At 38.2% G+C, this 21,396-nt stretch overlaps 4 protein-coding genes and 1 non-coding gene across 5 annotated transcripts; 4 read left to right on the forward strand and 1 right to left on the reverse strand.

Moving 5' to 3' along the window:
- The first annotated feature begins 3,745 nt into the window (after positions 1–3,745).
- LOC125607742 lies at positions 3,746–3,852 on the forward strand. The gene has a single exon (XR_007338812.1). It is a non-coding gene; the product is annotated as a small nucleolar RNA R71 (small nucleolar RNA).
- A 3,131-nt stretch (positions 3,853–6,983) lies between these two features.
- LOC106438426 (casparian strip membrane protein 3) lies at positions 6,984–9,232 on the forward strand. The gene is made up of 4 exons (XM_048775906.1): positions 6,984–7,138; positions 7,976–8,248; positions 8,355–8,478; positions 8,859–9,232. The coding sequence occupies exons 1-4, from the start codon at positions 7,077–7,079 to the stop codon at positions 9,075–9,077; spliced, it is 678 nt and encodes a 225-aa protein (XP_048631863.1). The 5' UTR covers positions 6,984–7,076; the 3' UTR covers positions 9,078–9,232.
- A 1,659-nt stretch (positions 9,233–10,891) lies between these two features.
- Positions 10,892–12,706, forward strand: LOC106438434 (small RNA-binding protein 11, chloroplastic-like). The gene is made up of 5 exons (XM_013879585.3): positions 10,892–11,148; positions 11,595–11,663; positions 11,760–11,866; positions 12,101–12,182; positions 12,307–12,706. The coding sequence occupies exons 1-5, from the start codon at positions 11,049–11,051 to the stop codon at positions 12,351–12,353; spliced, it is 405 nt and encodes a 134-aa protein (XP_013735039.2). The 5' UTR covers positions 10,892–11,048; the 3' UTR covers positions 12,354–12,706.
- Positions 12,707–15,820: 3,114 nt separating this feature from the next.
- On the forward strand, positions 15,821–17,199 carry LOC106438419 (F-box protein At2g27310-like). The gene has a single exon (XM_013879567.3). The coding sequence runs from the start codon at positions 16,077–16,079 to the stop codon at positions 17,109–17,111; it is 1,035 nt and encodes a 344-aa protein (XP_013735021.2). The 5' UTR covers positions 15,821–16,076; the 3' UTR covers positions 17,112–17,199.
- Positions 17,200–18,152: 953 nt separating this feature from the next.
- On the reverse strand, positions 18,153–20,084 carry LOC106443721 (armadillo repeat-containing protein 7). Its single transcript, XM_048775907.1, has 7 exons — positions 19,854–20,084; positions 19,548–19,638; positions 19,330–19,366; positions 19,016–19,089; positions 18,841–18,934; positions 18,666–18,748; positions 18,153–18,591 (listed from the first exon to the last, which is right to left on the reverse strand). The coding sequence occupies exons 2-7, from the start codon at positions 19,617–19,619 to the stop codon at positions 18,409–18,411; spliced, it is 543 nt and encodes a 180-aa protein (XP_048631864.1). The 5' UTR covers positions 19,620–19,638; positions 19,854–20,084; the 3' UTR covers positions 18,153–18,408.
- Between the last annotated feature and the right edge of the window lie 1,312 nt (positions 20,085–21,396).

Below are 21,396 nucleotides of genomic sequence, written 5' to 3' on the forward strand. Positions count from 1 at the left end.
CAGCAAACCACGGTAGATCAGGATATTGCTTCTGGATCGTTGCCACAAACTGCTCTAGTTGCGTAGAACAAGCTGTTTCTATGCGCATTGGTGGTTCTCTGTAGCAAAGACCAATCGCACTGACGTGTTCCACTGGTTGTTCTTCGTCAATCACTGTATCATCGTTTATTTTCATTCTGGAAAGGTGGTCCGCTACTCCATTTTCTACCCCCTTCTTATCTTTTATTTCCAGGTCAAATTCCTGAAGGAGGAGAATCCATCTCAGGAGCCGCGGTTTGGCATCTTTTTTCGTAAGCAGGTACTTGAGAGCTGCATGATCCGTGTGGACTATCACCTTAGACCCAACCAGATATGATCGGAACTTCTCAAAAGCATAGACGATGGCCAGGAGTTCCTTCTCTGTGGTGGCATACCTACATTGAGCTTCATCCAGTGTCTTGCTCGCGTAGTAGATCACATGGAGCTTCTTATCCTTCCGCTGTCCAAGCACTGCTCCCACTGCAAAGTCACTCGCGTCCGTCATGATCTCGAAAGGGAGGTCCCAGTCTGGCGGTTGGACAACCGGTGCACTGACAAGAGCTCCCTTGATCGTGTGAAATGAAGCTAAGCACTCGTTGTCGAAATCGAACTTTGTTTCCTTGCAGAGCAGTCTAGTGAGTGGTCTTGCGATTCTCGAGAAGTCCTGGATGAATCTTCTGTAAAAACCAGCATGTCCCAAAAAGCTTTTTATTCCCCTCACTGAAGTTGGGGGTTGCAGACTCATCATGATATCGATCTTTGCCTTGTCCACTTCGATGCCTTTTTCTGAAATCTTATGTCCTAGAACAATCCCATCTCTGACCATGAAATGGCATTTTTCCCAATTCAGCACGAGATGCTTCTCCTCGCATCGCTTCAGAACCCTGCACAAGTTTGACAAACAGACACTAAAGGAGCTCCCATAGACGCTGAAATCGTCCATGAAAACTTCCATTATGTCTTCAATTAGATCAGTGAAAATTGACATCATGCAGCGTTGAAAGGTCGCTGGAGCATTGCACAGCCCGAAAGGCATTCTCCTGTAGGCGTATGTTCCATAAGGACATGTGAACGTCGTCTTTTCTTGATCGTCTGGGTGGATGGGAATCTGAAAGAAACCTGAATAACCATCTAAAAAGCAATAGTAAGGGTGGTTAGCCAATCTTTCAAGCATTTGATCAATGAAGGGAAGTGGAAAGTGATCCTTGCGAGTCGCAGCATTCAATTTACGGAAATCAATGCACATGCGATGACCAGTTACTGTTCTAGTAGGGATTAATTCATTCTTTTCATTTGTTATAACAGTGATTCCTCCTTTCTTAGGCACTACATGAACAGGACTAACCCACTTACTATCAGAAATCGCATAAATTACACCAGCTTCTAGAAGTTTCATTATCTCCTTCTTTACAACATCTTTCAGATTTGGGTTTAACCTCCTCTGATGTTCTACAGAAGTCATTGATTCATCTTCTAGGTGTATTCTATGCATGCACAGATCAGGTGAAATGCCAGGTATATCAGCTAGGGAATATCCTAATGCTTTTCGATATTTCCTAAGTTCGCATAAGAGAAGAGCAGTTTCAGCATTGTTCAAGTCAGCATTACGATTACTGGGTATGTAGAATTTGGTCCAAGAAATGCGTACCTGAGCCCCTTAGGGAGTGTTTTGAGCTCGACTTTTGGAGCTTTGGATTCACTCCACGGGTCATTGTTCCTACTTGGTGGAACAGGCGAGCTCGATGAGTCTGAGGCATTGTTCTCCCCCAGACTAAGATATGCCACTAATCTTTCCATGGTTCTGGCGGAGTCCAACATCTTGGCGTACCCATCAGCGTCGATGTTCTGGACATTCTGTTCTGCTTCAGCTCTAGTCAGAGCTAGTTCCAGCGGATCATCTATTAGGATCTCCTCAATCATCTGATCACTCGGTTCCAGCGGATCACCCTCCTCTTGGACAGTGAAGGTTTGTCCATCTAGCATAGGTTTCTTGAGCATCTGATTCATCTCGAACCTCATCACAATGTCTCCTAGGTGGAGGTCGATTTTTCCCTGTCGCACATCTATGATAGCTCCGACAGTGCATAGGAATGGTCTGCCTAGGATCAGAGGATCCTTTGATTCTTCCTCAAGTTCCAGAACAACGAAATCGGCAGGGACAAGTGTGTTCCCAACCAGAACCTGGATATCCTCGATGATTCCGACTGGAGATTTCACTGATCGATCAGCAAATACTAGGGACATCCTGGTAGGTTTAAAATCTGTGAATCCTAGGCGCTTAGCCACAGAGTACGGCATGAGGTTGATGCTTGATCCCAGATCGACTAGCGAACACGAGAAGACTGTTCTCCCTATTTGGATGGAAAGGACAAATTTTCCAGGATCACCTAGCTTCTTGATCCTTTTGTTCTGGAGAACAGCGCTGCACTCTTTAGAGACTACCATGAACTCACTGTCATCGGTTATCTTTCCAGAAATTAGTCCTTTCACAAAGCTACTCATGGATGGCATCATCTGGATTGCACTCATGAGAGGGAGTCTGACTGTTAAGTCTTCCAGCATCTTCCTACATTTCATCTCCTCCTTGTCCTTGCGTGTGGCCTTAGCAGGAACAGGGTACGGAACCTTTGGCACATAGTCACGGGTGGGAACAGGTTCTGCCATTGGCCGAACAACCACAGTAGGCTGCTCTGTAGTGGTCGGAGTATGTTTAACAGGAAGCTCTGCTTCTTCCTCGTCTGCTGGTGCGGTTACAGGTGGCTGTTCTGATTCTTTCTGCTTCCCCTTTTCAGCTGTTGTGAATCTCTTGGGTGCCAGATCAGTTAACTGCTTCCCACTCCTAAGCGCGACTGCATTACACTCCTTGGGATTTTTATCTGTTTTTCCAGGAAGAGTGCCTTGCTGTCTCTTCACACTCTCAGCAGTCTGAGCAATCTGAATATCCATCTGCCTCATATGGCTCGAGACATTATCATATTTGGCACTCAGGTCATTGAACATGTGATTCATTCGGGTATTGATGTCGTTTGTGACCTGATTCAGTGCTTTTCCATGAATCTGTTGTCCTTGGAGCAGCTGGCTCATCATATTGGCAAGACTCTTCATCTCGTCTTGTGGAGCAGTTTGAGCAGGCTGTGCAGGCTGCTGGTTAGTCGGTTGTTTCTGGTTGTGGAACTGAGTATTCTGAGCTGGGCTGAGGACAAAGGTTCTTCCTTGATTTCCATACCCCCGTTGGTAGCCACTGTTCTGAACCTGGTTGCCTTGAGCATTTTCTGTGTTACCATCGGGTTTAGGGTTGTTGAACAGGTGGGGGTTGTTCCTCACGTTAGGGTTCGGGTGATAGTTTTTAAACTGCCATCCTTGCCCATTGACATAGCTAACCTCATGGTGGTCCTCAGTCGCCTGGTCCGCTTCTGATGTAGCGTCTATGGTTCCTTTATCCTGAGGAGACTCTTCCATGATGAAGACATGGTTCTGATTACTCTTAATCAGCTGATCGACCTTGGCAGAGAGCTCATCTATTTTGCTATTGTCGATGCTGTTCACCTTTTGGGTGCGGTCTGTCTCTCGGTTGCTGTCAGCTGAGCTTGAGGCCATGTTCTCAATTAGCGCGAAAGCGCCTTGAGTGGATTGGGTCATGAAATCTCCATTACTGGCTGAGTTTAAAGCATTCCTGTACTCCCAACCTACTCCATCGTAGAAAACTCCGAGTAGATAATCTTCTTCAAAACCATGATGTGGGCACTCTCTGCGATAGACGTTGAATCGCTCCCATGCGTCGCAGAACGGCTCATCTACCAGCTGTTTAAAGGTGGCGATCTTCTGTCTCAGAGCTGCCGTCTTTGATTTCGTGTAGAAGTGGCTCAAGAAAGCGGATCTGACTTGTTCCCATGTGGTGAGCGATCCAGTTGGTAGGGAATCTAGCCAGCGAGCAGCCTTCCCATCGAGAGAGAAAGGGAACAAAGTACACTTGATGTAATCTGGTGGTACTCCATTCGCCTTAGTGAACCCACACATCTTCTCAAAATTTTCAATGTGGTCCATCGGTATTTCTGCAGGAAGTCCGTTGAAGATCTTCCTCTGCACCAGACCTATCAAGGCGGGCTTGATCTCAAAGTCTTGTCTAGTGCAAGGTGGAGGGTTGATGGCGGATCGCGTAGCAGGTAGATTACGCAAGAGATTCCTTTGGCCAATCTGATCAACTTCCTCCGGTGCATTCCGTTGGTTTGCAGCGTTCGCTTGGATAGTTTGCTGCATCTGCTGCATCTGTTGTTGCATGAGTGCAAACGCAGCAGTAAGATCATCCTGATGATCACCCATGTTGGTGCTTGTAGGTCTAGGCAGTTGACGGTTCTGACGTTCTAATCTCGCTAGTTCTTCGTTGGTAAGCTGATGCAATGGTCCTTGGGCGTTGCTCCGAGTATGTCTACTGGTCATGCACCTGGATCATTAGCTGTGACAAAGAAACAGAGGCGAGTTAGATATCTTAGACTTAAAATGAAACCGAAAAGTAGAGGTAAAAAAATCTGGTCCCCGTCGCAACGGCGCCAAAACTTGATACACTAAATATGAATCTTTGCTACTGCCAAGTTAACAGTTGTGATTATAGTACTTTAGATTCAATCCAGAGGACCAGTCTACACTTTACTCTTATAAATCTCAATATCAAGCTAAGAAGAAAATGGTTTTCAATTCAATTGGTGGCGCAGAAAACAAGTAAACTAGAGGTTGATTCAATTTAACAAGAAGCTAGCCTAGGGTATTTCATTGGGTGTTGAGCGAGAGCCAAACAATTATTCAAGCGCGGTGCAGTGCTTTCTAGAACTCGGATCACTCAGCTGGAACACCCCACTGTCGTGGTGGTGATCTCTTTGCTGGTCGGTCCCATCATCTAACTGTCGTTGAGATGAGAAACGACTGCAAGCCTTAGAGGACAGGTCCGATCAGTTCACTTACTACCCTAATATCTACTTTCGCTGATTAGGGATACTAAGCTCATTCAATACATGTCAAGCTATCTCCTAAGCGGTTAGCTAGGCGATAAACTTAGGATCTAACATCAAGTGATCAGATTAATGAAAGCTTTATGAATAGTATGGATGAAGAATAATCAAGAATAGCTTATCTATGTTTAGCTCATATTTCAACACCCTAAAAACCCTAGGCGAGCTAGATCACTACTCAATCATGATGCAAGAAATCAAAGACATAGATCCTGAATGAAACTGCATAATAATAAGAGTAGTAAACAAGGGTTCAGAAGGTCTTCTCTATGAGAGAATGGATTCTTCTCCCTTACAAGTTGCAGATCGCAAAAGCTAATAGTTCTCTTGTAAAAAACTAGCGTAAGAAATAAAATAGGATAGATGGCGTCTTTATATGGAGGCGCCAATAGGTAGAAAAGAAATTAGGGCAACAAGGCCTTAATTCCCGAAAATAGAAGCTTCCTTATTTGTCGGGAACAACCTCGGGATCACTCCGTATGCTTGTTCTGCTAGAGAACAGTCTCGGGACTGTTCGTCTTGAGTGTTCTCCGCAAAATGTTCCAAAAGGACAGCTTCTCTTCAAGCATGCTCTCTTCATTCTTCTACCAACTCCAGACCTGTAAAAGATCAAAAAGGACTAGACTGACTCGGATTATGGACTCGAATCAATACAAAAACACCTATACAATGATGTGAAAAACACCATATATCAGCAATCAATCAAGACGACCCAGTAATCCCACCTTCTACTCTTCACTTCTTAATATATAAAGTAGACTTGGCTATGTCTATAGGGAGAATCATGCCCAGAGGCGGCCCTTGGGTCAAGCCAAGGAAGCCGTGGCTTCCGGCCGCTTTATAATAAATTAATTTTCGGCCACATATTTTCAAAAGTTTCACTAGGTCTAGTGGTAAAATCTCAAGTTTACAAACTCCCTTACCCCAACCTGTGTTCGATTCCCCAGTAAAGCGGCCAATTTTTTAGAATTGCTTCTGGTCTTATATTTTATAGGACCGGCACTGATCATGCCATGTGGCATAATTTATTTATTTTATTAAGTTTTGATAGGTTTTAGTTCAATTCTTTAAAACAAACATTTTTGGGCTGGATTGGTTTCTCGTCAAATCTTCTCCATCGATATTCAATCGCAAGAGGTTATCTAACCTAACCTGAAACCTATCGTTCAAAATTACTATAACATATATTATTGTATAAAAATTCGGCGCGTAGCTCCGGATACCCCTAATTATTGAATATAGAGTAGAATCTATTTCTAATCATACCTATTTTATTTTTAATAAACAGTTATTATTAAAAAAATATTTATTTATATTTAGAGTTCTTTTATTTTGCGGACAAAAATAGCAAAATACATTGGATTGGATGTGTTAGTATCAATATATATTTGATATATTTAGAAAAAATGGAGAAAACATGTATTTTAGTGGTTTTGGTTTTGCATTAGTATAGTCGTCGCGTTACAATTTTCATATTATTATTTTTGAAATGTTAAAATTTTCATGTAGCTAGCATGCATGCTATGAAAGTTGAGAGAATTGCGTAGACGAATTAATTAATATTCTGCATCACCTAATAATTGCAACCTAAAAGCAAATTTCAATTAATTCAACGTAACCTAATCCTATAAAAAGTATACATTCAGCTTTCAGAGTCAGTACTGGTCAAAAAGTATAATTTAAAATTATGTATATATGTGTATTGTATAGGTTAAAGAAGGTACATGGTTGTTGACACATATTAACTAATAATATTCAATCTGGCTTTATATGTCAATGGAGCAAGCCGTCTCCTATATATTTTTTTTACTAAACAAAGATCGTGAAATTAAGATTATGAATAAGTTTTGCTTGAAACATTAAAAAAAATATACACACCCAAACCTATTCCATCACTTCAACAACTAAACTGACATGCATGCATATATATCCTACATGCAAGACTTAGGATTCATTATCCTCAGAATATCTAGTTTCTCCTTTGAATATTTTCCAAATTCAACTTGCAAGGTCAACCCTAATTTTTAGTCTTCTTCTGAGTCTCAGTTATTTCCTATGGATATCGAAAAGGCAGGGAGCAGAAGAGAAGAAGAAGAACCCATTGTCCAAAAGCCAAAGTAGGCCTGGGCATTCGGGGTCCCAATCGGGTTTCGGTTTTATCCAATCGGGTTTCGGTTTTTCGGGTTCATCAAAATCAGCCCCATTCGGATTATATGAAAGTTCGGTTCGGGACCGGTTCGGGTTCTATCGGGTTCGGGTCGGGGTTAGTGAATCTTCAAAGAACCGGTACAACCCAATATACTTTCGGGTTCGGGTCCCAATCGGTTTTTCGGTTTAAAAGTACCTGATTTTTACCTATTTTATAACCAAAACATGAGTAAAATCGGTTCTCCAGTTTTAGAATACCTGATTTGTACCTATTTTGTAACCAAAACTTAAGTAAAATCGATTCAAAAATAAGGAACATCAACCGTGATCATTCAAAATCAAACGAAAAGTAAACATATTTACTGATAAAAAGAAAACCAAATAAATAAAAGCATAAAACGAAAACCAAATTCTCATGAAATGAGAAATATTGTTTAACGAAAACAAAATTTAAATCTAAATACTTCAAGATTCAACGGCCATCTTTAACCATCAACCTTCATGTAATAGAACCACCAACCTTCATGTAATAGATAAGTATTTTAGATGTTCAATATTTCTTAATGTATTTTGGATACATATTAGGAATTGAGATCATGTTTGGTACAAGATCTTTTCGAGGTTTTGAATGTTTCGGGTTCTATCGGATATCCATTTAGATTCGGGTTCGGTTCGGATAATACTCATAACCCAAAATACCACAAAACAAGACCCATTCGGTATTTACGTCGGGTTCGGATCGGTTCGGATTCATTTTTATCGGATCGGATTCGGTTCGGATTTTCGGGTTCGGTTTATTTGCCCAGCCCTAAGCCAAAGCTAGACAAAGGAAAAGGCAAAGCTCATGTGTTTGCTCCTCCCATGAACTACAGTCGAATTATGGAAAAACATAAGCAAGAAAAGGTGAGCATGCCTGGGTGGAAAAGAGGCGTGGCTATCGTCGATTTTGTTCTTAGACTCATTGCAGCCATCACGGCCATGGCCGCTGCAGCAAAGATGGCAACCACGGAAGAGACTCTCCCTTTCTTTACTCAGTTTTTGCAGTTCAGTGCTGACTACACCGATCTACCAACGCTTTCGTAAGTTGCTCTCAAAATGTTCACTCTTATTAAATATCATGCCAATAATACAAATAACTATCGATCGAAATTGTTTGAAGCTTAATTTATTTGTTCTGTTTTGCAGATCTTTTGTTGTAGTAAACTCAATCGTGGGCGGCTACCTAACCCTATCATTGCCTTTTTCCATTGTCTGTATCCTCCGGCCTCTCGCAGTGCCACCTAGGCTCTTCCTCGTCTTATGTGACACGGTAACATTTTTTATGTGTTAGATTGCTGAGAATTTCAACAGCCAAATTTAAGAAACGTTCACTTGTTATTTCTTTTGTAAAATCAAGAGAAAAAATAAACGCAAACGCCCACCACAAAGAGAGTTCCTCATTTCGTTTCAGTTTAGTGTCTACCGTTTAGAAAAAACAGGTTTTTATAAAATGTAAACGTAAAACCAACACTGAATATAATCAATGTTTCAATCAAAACCTCCAGAAACCCTGCTTTCTAAAGGCTTATATTACACTCGTTAATGCATAGTCTAGAATATGGTCGTATATATTCAAAGGTTTGAATATGTATATGTTGAGTACATATGGCACATCCGTATTTAATACGTATATTGATTTCTGTGGTCCAGGCGATGATGGGCCTCACTATGATAGCGGCATCTGCTTCTGCAGCCATAGTTTATTTGGCGCACAATGGGAATTCAAGCTCGAACTGGCTTCCCGTTTGCCAGCAGTTCGGTGACTTTTGCCAAGGAACCAGCGGCGCCGTGGTGGCTTCCTTCATTGCAGCAGCTCTTCTCATGGTCCTCGTCATTCTCTCTGCGTTTGCTCTCAAGAGATCGACGTGAAAATTTGTATTTGTGCCTATTAAATTCCTGTGTGCTCTGATATTCATTTGTGTGAATTTGAAAAGAGTAAGATATATGATTTGGTTTTTGTTAAGTTGTGTAACTCGGGTTTGTATTGTGAACTGTGTTGTAAATCAATCAACTCACAAAAAGAATGATAATCATTAATCTCGTACTCCGCGTTTTTGACGTCCTATTTAGAGGCACTTTTGGCCAGGCAGTCGTCAGGTTGAAACATCTTCACCATGTTTAAATTCACAGAGTTAGAAGCTTGCCAGAGTTGTCAAAACCGCACTTAGGTTCTGGTTTAAAAACTTGTGTAGCCTAGCGAATAAAGATAAAGAATCATACACATATTTTACAAAAAAAATTCCACTTGTACGGAATAGATAATTGATGGTTCACCAATTACTATGTTTTAAATGACGCAAGGCGCTCCTAGTCGATCAGAGATGGGCTATGTAATGAAGGTCAATAATAAATGATAATATAAATCATGTTAAATGAAAACTGATATTAAAAACGTTTTCATAAATAGATATGGAGTCGAGATACTTTTCTTTTCCTAACTCTAAATATGATACAATCATGTAATACGATTCATACATCACTTGTTAAGGTCTCTGCAAACTAAGATTCTACGAAACACTTTCTAAAATTTATGCTGAGAGATTTGCTAGTTTTCTTGTGCAAAATGTGAGTAGTGAATGAGGAGGAGACGAGTTATTTAAAAAGGAGAAGAGGAGCTGATTTTCGAAACTATTGCAGCACGTTAGCGAAAATCTCTCAGAAATATCGGGAGTGGAATAAATATCGGGAGTGGAATATTGAGAAACTTTCTCCACAAATTATCCCATCTATTGACTCGTTATGATCTTTGGCGAACAAATATACTTCATGTCGTTTTTAGACAAACTATGTGTCTTTTAAACACAAACATCATGCTATTTTGGTTCGAACATGAGCTAAAAATTGAAACTAATTTCCCCAAAAAGAACTTATTCCTATGGCCCTTCACCAAGATCCACGCCCACGTCCACACCGAGCCGGACGGCGGCGGCAGCGTGTGCGTAAAGGGCTCGGCAGCGTGTGTGTGAGGGGCGAGCCGAGCCTGTCACCTTAAAGTTTTTGATCAGCTTAACATGTGAACACACACATATATGACTCAAATTGCTTTTTATAATATGATAGGTTTTTATTATTTATTCATTAAAGCCAAAGACTTTTAACTCATGACCCGTACGGCGTTTCATGTCACACTGTCACAATTATTTTTTAAGCTTATTTAACTAAAATAATTGATCCAACAATCTCTTATATGAATAAAAATGACTCTAAATGTAGACTAAATACAAACTTGATAAATTACTAAATACAAACTTGACTAAATTCATTGTTACTTCGAATATGTACTATTGAAAATTTTATATCGTAATTTTAGGTTGAAATATTATTAAGTGAAAAACATCATATATAAGCTTTAGGAAGATAAATCTTCTGAATGAGATGATGATCCTCATGTGCTCTCACTCTCAGATCAGATAATTTTTTCACATTCCATTGGTTTTTACTATGGTTGATCAGTGTTGTGAGAGGTGGAAAAAGATTTGTATAGTAGGAGCTTTTTGGTCCTTGAAAAGATTTTGTTGATGTGTTCTTTTTGTCGCATGTCTCAACAACTATTAAAAAACTTTTAGATTTTTTATTTATTTTTGATTAAATAAAAATAAAAATTATTTTCTAATCAAGACAAGAGAATTTTCTAAAATTTCACCTATATAAACAAAATCACTGATTCTCTTTAAATATATTGTAGGATAAACAAAATAAATACAAAAAGATGCAAGCAAAATTATCTAATTATTCGTAAAAAAGGGGTAAAAACTAAAAACAATGCAGGGAAGAATCGGTGGGCCGAAGCCTGAAGAAGAGAATTGAGAGTTGGGAGTCGCCGGCGGCAACAGGCAGAAAATGCTGAATCATTTGCTCTATCGCTCTCACACCCCTTCTCTCCTCTTCTCCAGAGCCTTCTCCTCCTCCTCCTCCTCCTCCTCTACGCTTTTCGTCAAAGGTTCCATTATGTCTCTCTCGTTTCATCTGATCCATCTTCCCACCAATCTAATTTCTCATTTCTTGGTTTGATTCTGTTTTGTAAACTGCATGTATGCTTTGATTACGAACTCTTAGGGACAGTGCTTTGATAAGGGATAAGACAAGGGTCTGTCTAATTTTCTTACCAATCTTCAAGTTTCAAACTTTCGATGTTTTTAGTGATTTCTTTCCCCTATAATTGAAGGGTTTGTTTTCAATTTATCGAAAGTTGCATCTCGTGGAAGATATGGTCTGACCACTATTGTGATTTGGTTCTGTTTTATGTTGTGTTAATTTCCCCCGTATGGTCTTCAAGTTTCAAACTTTAGATGTAAAATAAGCATCGTCTTTTGGCTTAGGGCAGGCAGATCTAATGAGCTTCTTCTTATGTTGTGTCACTGAAATTGAATGCTTTGTTTGTGGCAGGGGTAACTTTCTCAAGCACAGAAGAAACATTAACGCAAGCATTTTCTCAATATGGTCGAGTTCTTGGAGGTCCGTCTCTTAGACCTCTACAGCATTTGCGTTTCTTGACACAACTGCATTTACATATCTCTTTTCTCTTCTTCAACTTTTTTTTGGTTGCTTCAGTGGATGTGTTAATGGACGAAGTCAGGTGTAGGCCAAAAGGGTTTGCTTATGTCACATTCTCTTCTAAAGAAGAAGCCGCAAAAGCTTTATTAGAACTAAACGGACAGGTATGAATTCCCTTCTTCATTACCTCAGTTTCTTTCGAACATATAGCTTTCTATGTTAGGTTGGAAATGTATATGATGAATATTTGTGAATCCCCGGGGGGAGCATTAGAACAAGATATGTCAGAGATAATGGGAACTATTTGCTTGGAATAATCCGACCACACTGAAACATCAAGTCTTTGAACTGGTTATGTTGCGTAATATTCATGAAAATCTTTGTTATTTCGATCTCAGTTGGTAGACGGGAGGGTTGTGATCCTCGACACAACGAAAGCGGTCAAACAGAATCGACCAGACAGCAAGCCGAAGCATGCAGGTGGGTGATAGCTGATACTTCTCTTTTCTCTTACGAGCTAATTGTTAGGTGAAATTTTTGAGACACAATCATGTACCTGTTCATTGAATTGCTAAATGTCGTCTCAACTTTTGTTTTGACTCAGTGGAAGAGGTTCCGAACAGCCAACACGTGGTTACTTCAGAAAGTTAGGCAACGTTTTACTGTTTTGGCAGCAGAAGAAAAAAAAAAGACGAGAAAGCCTCTGACTTATCAAGAGTCTATGATCATGTGAAGTTACTCCAGGTCCAGGCTAACCTACATTTACCTGATAGTCTTTAATTTTTGTGGATGATTGTGCTTCTTCTTTACCTCATATTTACTCGTTCTTCTCTTTTTCTCTGGACAAATTTACTCTTTCTTCTTTTCACAAGTTTCTTCATGTTTTGGCATCTTCTTGAAATTACACAACTAAAGGCACCACATGTAACGTAATTATTCATTCGTCACCTTTGAAGAATTTCTGAATATTGATAAATGCAGAAACTGAGTTGACTTTTGAGCTAGCTAGTTTCTTTGTACTATCAATTCTATTCCAGGACTCTGTCTCTGCAAAATGTTCAGTGTCAAACGGGAACAAGGTGAGTCATGAGTACTAACCTTGTTTGTAATGAGGACCAGCCTCTCTCTAACGCTACTTATATAGGGAAGCCTCAATGGCACACACTCTTTGTGAAGCTGTTGAGAGCGTGTGCACTGATTTTCACATGGTACTTATATATCTGCTTCTAGATAAAATCCACCTCATTATTCTAGAAGATGTGTACCATCTTCAGGATTTAGGTAAAATGGGTCGTGGTCTTGTCCTTCCTTCCGTATTGATACGATACATGGCGATGTGTAGCCACATAACGTAACATAACCGAACATCCAAATTCAAGTAATGCATTCCTTGTAAATAGCCCCCACTTATTTTCAGGATCTGAAAAATTATGTTCAGACGTTTGTTGCATTTATTCTCTTCCACACTCGCAAATGTTGAAATCGACAAGTTATCTAGTCTAGTAGAGTACAATTATCAAACTACTATCTCATTCTTCTGACTTAAGGGCTAATTTTTTTGTATAACAAAGCTCGCCAAACGCTTTGATTTACCCAATCTTTCTAGCCAAAATTTAGTTGTTCATATTTAAACAACTGTGAAGTTTTGGAAAACATAATAAGAATATCTCCTGTTTATTTGACTATTTAATGTTTTGCGGCATTACTTGTTACCCAATACGAAGACATAGTTAAAACTGGAACGATTACTTTTTCTCTAAGAGGCTCTAATACTATGTTAGATTAGATGAGCTTCTAATCTAAAAATCGATTGATGATAACTGGATTAATTGAGCAAATTAGCTCAATATACTCAAAAGAGTGGGATACCATTGAATTGGGGAAAAATGGTAGTGATGGGGGGGAAAAATTGAAGGGAAATAGGGTATAGGATGCAAATAGAGAAGAAGTTGTGTGTAGGAAATACAAATACTCATTAATTTATCTATATTATATAGCATTAATTAATATATTTCCAGTTTATTATATGAGAGATTTTGTTTCTAATAGATGGTTGTCTCCCCTTCAACGATACATGCCCATCAACAATAACTAACGGCTCATGAGGTTCAGATTAGTGGTCGACCGTGTTGAGACGGTGGCTCGGGCTTAGGTTAATAATAATAATTAAATTAAATCAGATTTGGTCTAGTAACCTGTCGTTACAAGTTGTTTTTCTGAGTCATTACTTTTTCAGTATAGGTGAATGGTTATGTTTTGAAATAAAATATACATGGCGTACGTAGACCATATCGTTTCTAAATCCACAAACGTGCAATCCCGTCTAACCTTAATATTTTAAGTCTGGTTCGTTGTGTAGTCCAACATCAACTATAACTACAATAAGGCCCGCCTACCTTGTCCCAATCGTAATATTTATACGCAGTCCACATCCTTTCAACCATTCTTTGGTTATCTTTATTTTCATGAGCCAACGAAGAAAAAGTAGACTGTGTTAGACGAAACAAAAGAAAACATAACAGAAGGATAATATGTCGTTTATGGAATAGAAGGAGATGAACATTGAAGAGTTGGTAGTCTTTAGGTTTGATTGAAAAAGCACATGACTGGTGACATTGGGATAAGGCTGCGTTTTGATGTTTTTTCTTTGGCTCCTTTTATTTTCTTATAATTTTATTCCTTTTTAATATATATATTTCTTTGTTCACTTTGCAATTGAAGTCCAATTTTGCATTTCTTCTCAATATTTTGTAAAAAAAATTTGCAATTGAAAATTATATAAATACGAGATATATTAGCAGTGTGGTAAAGAGCGCGTGTACACTAGTAATATTAATCGCAACAAGAGTTGAACCTATAAGCAACAAAGACGTGTGGATTATCACTTAATCACTAAAATATACTTATATATATATATTAATATAATATATAATATATAATATATCATACCCACAAAGTTCCAAAGTCTATAACGAAAATCACACTTAACCTTCTTAACAATTCACGCACTAATCACTATTTCAGAGCAAACTTACGCTACGTATCTACATTCTAATTACTACTCTCTTTATTTCACAAAAAAAAACAAAAAATTTAAAAAAAAATTTGTTACAAAAATTATTTTAAAATTTCAATGCAATTTATACTTATTTTCAACTTGATATAAATTAAAAACTACATGATCTTATAATTAATTTTATATATCTCATATACTATTAACTAAATAATATAACTAGTAAGAATCTAAATATATTTTAATCATTTTTTAAATCTGTGTATAAAATGCCAAAATAACTTTTTTTAATGAAACGGATGAAGTACATTGCAGATCAAAGTTATTTCGTATTTTATTAATTGACGTTGGTTAACTTAAAACCCCTTTAACCGACCATGAGAAGCATATCAAAAATGTGTTGTTTAAAATATGGGAAACTTTCTCATATATACCAAAACCAAAAAGCTTGAAAAGTCAATCTAAATATTAAAGTAACGTGGAATATGAAATTCGTTGCAGAGATTACGTGACCTCTCTACTAAGATAAGTCTTTTCTCTCTTTGGAATTGATTTAACACAATATTAAATTAGAGAACGAGTAAAAATATTAGACTAAATAATAATTTTTAAAAAATATAGATAATAAAAATTTAAGCTATCACAATACATTAATTATAAATAATGAGTTACATATATAGGAGCAAAAACTGGTAATCAAAATCAACCAAAAATTAATTATTATCATAATCTAAAATATGGAATGAAAATACACTCCAAAAGTAAATAAAATATTCAATGAATTATGATTTATAATAAAAAAAAGGTGAATCCCAAATCTGTCAATCAAATTCAGATCCAAACATCATACATTTAAATATTTGATTTTTTTTTTTCAAATATCAAACTATAATCTAAATCCTGATGGTTACACCTTCTACTCCTGAGTCCTGACGGCAATCCATAAATATTTATTTTGACAAAAGAGTTTGTATATTTCGTATGACAGATAATGCATAAAAAGAAAACGATTACAACCTTATCTTGTGCACCACGAAAAAAAAGCTATAAATGTTGAAACGAGAGTTGATAAAAGAAAGTCCTTTCTGAAAAGAAAATGGGGCATGTGTGTTCACACATGTGTGTGTATAAATTTATATCTATAGAAATTATAAAAAATAAGGAGAATAATGCACCTTGAAATAGAATAGTCTAAAAACAGCCACGGTTGACTGACTGAACCATCGCCTTCCTTCATCATTCTCTTTATATCTCTGATTCATTCATTATATATATCTCTCTGTCTAATTTCATTAACATCTTCTTATAGTTTTTTTTTTCAAAAGACCCGAAAATTTATTTATTTCTCCCTCACTTCCTAAATGGCATCCGTCGAATGCAGCATCGGTGATTCAATCTCAACACTTCATCCTGACATCATCCAAACCCAAATCTTGACCCGTCTGGACGGTCCGACGCTAGCCTCCACCGCGTCAACTTCCTCTTATCTCCAAACTCTCTGCTATGAGCAGAAACTCTGGCGGGAAATCGCCACTGCCACGTGGCCTTGCATCAACGATTCACGTGTGGTTCAAGCTATCTCCTCCTTCCCTTCTGGTTACCGTTCCTTCTTCGCTGACTCGTACCCGTTCACTGAATACACGTGGGAGTCGGAGAAACAAGATCCACCGACCACGGGACTAATCTCAGCCGTTGACCTTTATTATAGCGGAGAGTTAATCTACTCGAAGGTTCAGGAGATGGAGACAGAGAACGGTAAAGCAGGATGGTTCTTGTCGGCTCCGTTTCGAGTCGATTTACTCGAAGAGAAAGAATCGGTTCAGACCCAGATACTATATCCGGGTGGGGATTACGAAGCGTGGGTGAGAAACATGGAAGAGAGCATGGAGCTTAACTGGATATTGATCGACCCGGTCAAGAAACGTGCGGCGAATATATCTAGCAGAAAGGCTGTTTCGGCGAAGCGGAACTGGTTAACCGGAGATTTAGAGATTAGATTTTCAACGGTTGTGGCGGAGGCGGCTGGGAAGAAAAATGCGGCGGAGGTTGCGGTGGTTGTGTCGTGTGGATCGGCGGAGACGTGGAAGGAGGTGGACGAGGAAGTGGGAGGAGAAGTGCACGTGAGGGACGTGAGGTTGCAACTAGAGGACATTGAGGGGAAATGTTTAAAAGGGAGGGATAGTTTGGTAATTTTACAAGGGATGTTGGAAGGGAAGAGATGTTGTAAAGATGCTGGTGGCGGAGGAAGAGGTAAAGGAAGGTATGAGGAATACATGGCGATGAAGACACATATGAGAGAGAAGAAAGAGAGGAGGGAGAAAGCTCAAGACACGATTTGTATGATCTTTGGCTTCTCTTTGTTTGTGCTTTTGTGGAGTTTTATTTTGTTAAGGTAAAATGCTAATAAGGAAATTATCTTTGTTATTAGTTTCTAAGTTATTTAGGTTTTTTATAATTTATATTGACTAAGAAGATTTTACATAATCATTGATTCATCATGATAAAGCTATAGAGTTGATACATTTTTAGTATTCAATTTGGAGGCTATGTTTGTGAGAGAACCGGCTCGTTGTCTAAACAAAGTGTACATAATATTGATTAAATTTTGTTTTCTACATGTATAAATGTCACAAATGAATGAACTGTATGAACCGATTAACTACTCCTAAAAAAGAGACGGCACAAAACAGAGATTTGCATAAAACAGAATAACAGAGTTTGGAGTAAAGGTTCGAGAAAATGGGAGCAAAAATACAATTTAAGGTGTTGGCGCTCATTAACGAGGGTCACTACATCTCCTCGAAGCTGCAGCTTGGAATCTACTAGAAAGTGTAACATAATTACAAAAATACAAGTGATTCACTCATGAACTCACTCTAATGTATCTTGCTATGCAAGGCCAACTTAACTTTTCATTGGCCCCATGAGCAAAAAAATTTTCTTTTATGAATTATAGATGATAAAAAAAAATTTATGGACCCTTGTTTTAAAAAAGAAAAAAATTGGGAGCCTTTTTTATCATTAGATTTTATTGTTTTGAGGGTGGATCCCGTCGGATGCACTGTTTGCCCTCCCTCCTGAGTCGGTGGCCTGTTACTATTAGACTTATGCTTACATGTTTATCTCACCCTTCTAAGCTATTTATGTGGCTCAATCTCTCTCTCACGTTCTCAGCTTCTCTTTATAATAGAGACACCTTCAAATCTAATGCACAAGATGACAAAGTGACAAGGCTCCTCTTTGTGGTCATAAAAGTAACTCAACCCAACTTCAGCTTGACGAGAGTTAGACCTTGGTTGCTTTTGATATTCATTTGCTTGATCAACAAGTGTTCTCATCTTCACAAATCTCCACCTGCGAACATGTTGATCATCCCAAACAACTTACACATGCTTGAGAGAGAGAGCTTTCTTTTTCTAACTTCTTGGATTCCAGAATAAATATCCGAATAAAACTTAAATCTTAACCAGAACGGCCATCCTAAATCCCGCTCCAACTCACACCAATTCAACATTTAAAACTTCCTCACTACGCGTCTAGATTTTCAAAAGACACAACAACTAAACACTTTCAAAATCCTCGAAACACCAATCGTAATGTTTACGTTTTGGCCCTTTGCTATAGAACTTTGGAATTTTCAAGCTGAATACAACTCAATATAAACCAAAACTTGGAAAAGCTCCAGAATCTCTCTCATGTGATTGCATGAGCATGCTTGTCAAGAAACGCCTTAGCCAGGTTACTAAAGCTTACACAGACCGTCTCAGCGGCTGCATACCTCTCGATGAGATCCAGTACTTCTGCTCTCAGAATCATCTCCCTTGTTGCTCTGTTATAGTCGCAAATGTAATACAAAGCCCCCAGCGCGTAATTCACCTAATAGGAAACAAAACAGTCTTTTACTTTTGTTTTAAAGACATTTAATGAGGCGATAACCATTGTGTACTCACAGTGTTCCGGACAGGGCTTGATAAACATTTGATTATAAGAGGAATTCCATCAGCCTCAACAATGGTAGCAGCATTCTTTGGCTCTGTAGAAAGAGCATGCGTTTGAAGAATCAGTAATGACAAGAACAAAATCAACAGAGTATATTCGCATATAAAAGGCTTTCTTTTGTTTTACCAGCACAAGCGTTGCATATTCCTCCTATCCCGAATTCGACAAGCTTCTCATTTGGCTCTGTTATACAGTCTATGAATAGTTCCAAGACATTTAGCTGCTCCAGTACACCATCAAGATTTGGGGTTCAAATTCGAGTTATCTATGGTTAAAAAAAAAGGAGCAAACTCGAGGTTACCTGACGTAAGATGGTGTAGTTGTAAGGATCATAGGAAAAGTTCGCCAAATTTGCTACAATTCTCTCCTTAGTATCTGCATGTGGAAGACATTAATATATCAACGCTTGACTTAACTGTGTAAGAGACAAAACCAGAAACTATAGCCTAGCAGAAGATTTGAAAGTGATCTCATATTCCATATGCAGCCAAACACAGTCCTCAAAATCATACTGCAACGCGATGTCAATAGATGTAAAGCACCAAAGGCAGTCTTATACATTGTGAATGTTATAACAAAAACATGAGAAGATACTTAAGACTAAAGTAGTCATACGTTCATCAGTTGCATTCTGAAACTGACTCACAAGCTCCTGCAATAAAAAGAGGAAAAACTCAGCTTTTCCCACGGAAAAAGGATCTCGCAGACAAAACTAAAAACGCAGCTTTTCCATTTTGTTTTGTTTTGTCGGGTCAATCTCCATGATGCATAATGGTACAAACCGATTATGAACAAGTAGAAGTTAAACCCATTCATGAAGAAAATATAGAGACCTGTAGATATTGAAGCCTTGGTGTTCCAGTTTTGCCAGTACGTTCTTCTTGTCTTTGATTATTAGTAAACATCTCTCTCCCTCTCTCTCAACTGGTAATACATGAAAAGATATACATTTATCAAGTTAGCTGGTAAAATGAAATTTATCCAGATAGAGATACATTTATCAAATTGACTGGAAATTTATCCAGATAATATGCAATATTTGCTAAGTAACTCAAATCCAATTCCCTGACGCCGTATTAGGAGATGAAAAGATCAGAAAAAAAAAACAAAATATAGAGAAAGTGAAAGAATCCACTAACTTAGATGTAGAATCCGATATGCTGGCTTATGCGGCGGCGCACAACCACTTTTCCGGCCAAATCTGTGGCGCAGTTGCGACGAAGCGTTAAATTCCGACGGGCGGCTTTGCCTGGTTTGAGGCGGTTGGGCTCTGATCTGCTTGGGGCTTCAATGATGATTTTCTTTCAGGCCTCGTCGTTGGGTTCGTTTTGTTGCCGGAGGTGATATTGATATTCCTAGAAAAAATACATCATATTGGGCCTGCTGTAATTAAATCCACTAAACCAAGTGATTTCTTTACATGTTATCACTTCATCGGACGTCTGCTTCCGGGACTTCAAAACCAGAATCGAATTTGTGTTCGAACCAATTTTGATTTTCGAAGTCGAATCACCAATACCAACAACTTCGAACCAATTTTAACACATCGAGACTTGTCAGGGTGGATTTAGGAAATAATTTAACATGTGTCATTTATGTATATGAACATTTTAAGTATTATTATTTAATTATACATTGCAAATAATCAATACTATTATAAAACATTTATTCATTTTAGATTTTACTTTTAATCTAACAGTTTTTAAAAAGTTTGATAAATATAATTTTTAGCATACAATTTATATATATATATATATATGTGTGTGTGTGAGCGAAAATAAATTATTTATCTTGGAAGACACTAATACGAAATAAAAGAAAGAACATTGACAAAAAAAATAAAAGAAAGATAAAACAAAGATAAAAATAAAGATAACTTTAGGTAGCAATGTATAGCATAAGCAAAAAAAGAACAAAAATCTTGCATGAAAGGTGATTACTTGTGGAAGCCCTCTGGTTCAGTGGTTTGACTAAAGATTCATTAATGTTTCTACACCAAAAGTTCTGAGTTTCAATTCCTAGAGAAAGCGGAATTATGCGAAGTAAAAAAGAAAATACTTATAACAAATTTGGCGCAAGGAGTACCAGCAAGCGTGGATCCAATAGGGCGGCTCAGGTGATGCTGTTAGGCGTGAATCTTCATATGGCAAGTAGAATTATCGCTGTAGAATCGTCTGTAATATTTCTCATAATTGTAATAGCATAATAATCCAGAGTTAAAAAAAGAAAAAAAGAGGTTAAACAAAAATAGAAAGAACAAAAAAGACATGGTGGCCTCGAACACGAATTAGGTAGGGGCACAAGGGCACGTTTTGACCAAAAGACCAAAACACTTTAATCTCTGTATATTAATTAACACACAAATGGTTTATATTAGTGAGCATGGTGCATGTGCCACACACCATTTCCTCACTTGGGTCCGCCCCTGAGACTTGTAAGATACAAGTGAACCTAATTTGCCATAGTAGAGTTCCCTTGGTCATGAAATTTGTCTCCACATAATTCTTTTTATAAAAAAAAACTGAACTTCTCGAACCTAACGTCAAGGCAAACAATCATAATTGGACATAAATTCATGAGTTTCAGAGCTAGGCGAGATATATATCATGTGTTATGTGTACTTGTAACCCTAATGTAAACTGATAGACTGATAGTCACCTCTAATAATAAAAATCTTTTGAC

This window comes from Brassica napus, chromosome A3, assembly GCF_020379485.1.
Source record: "Brassica napus cultivar Da-Ae chromosome A3, Da-Ae, whole genome shotgun sequence".
Taxonomy (NCBI): domain Eukaryota; kingdom Viridiplantae; phylum Streptophyta; class Magnoliopsida; order Brassicales; family Brassicaceae; genus Brassica; species Brassica napus.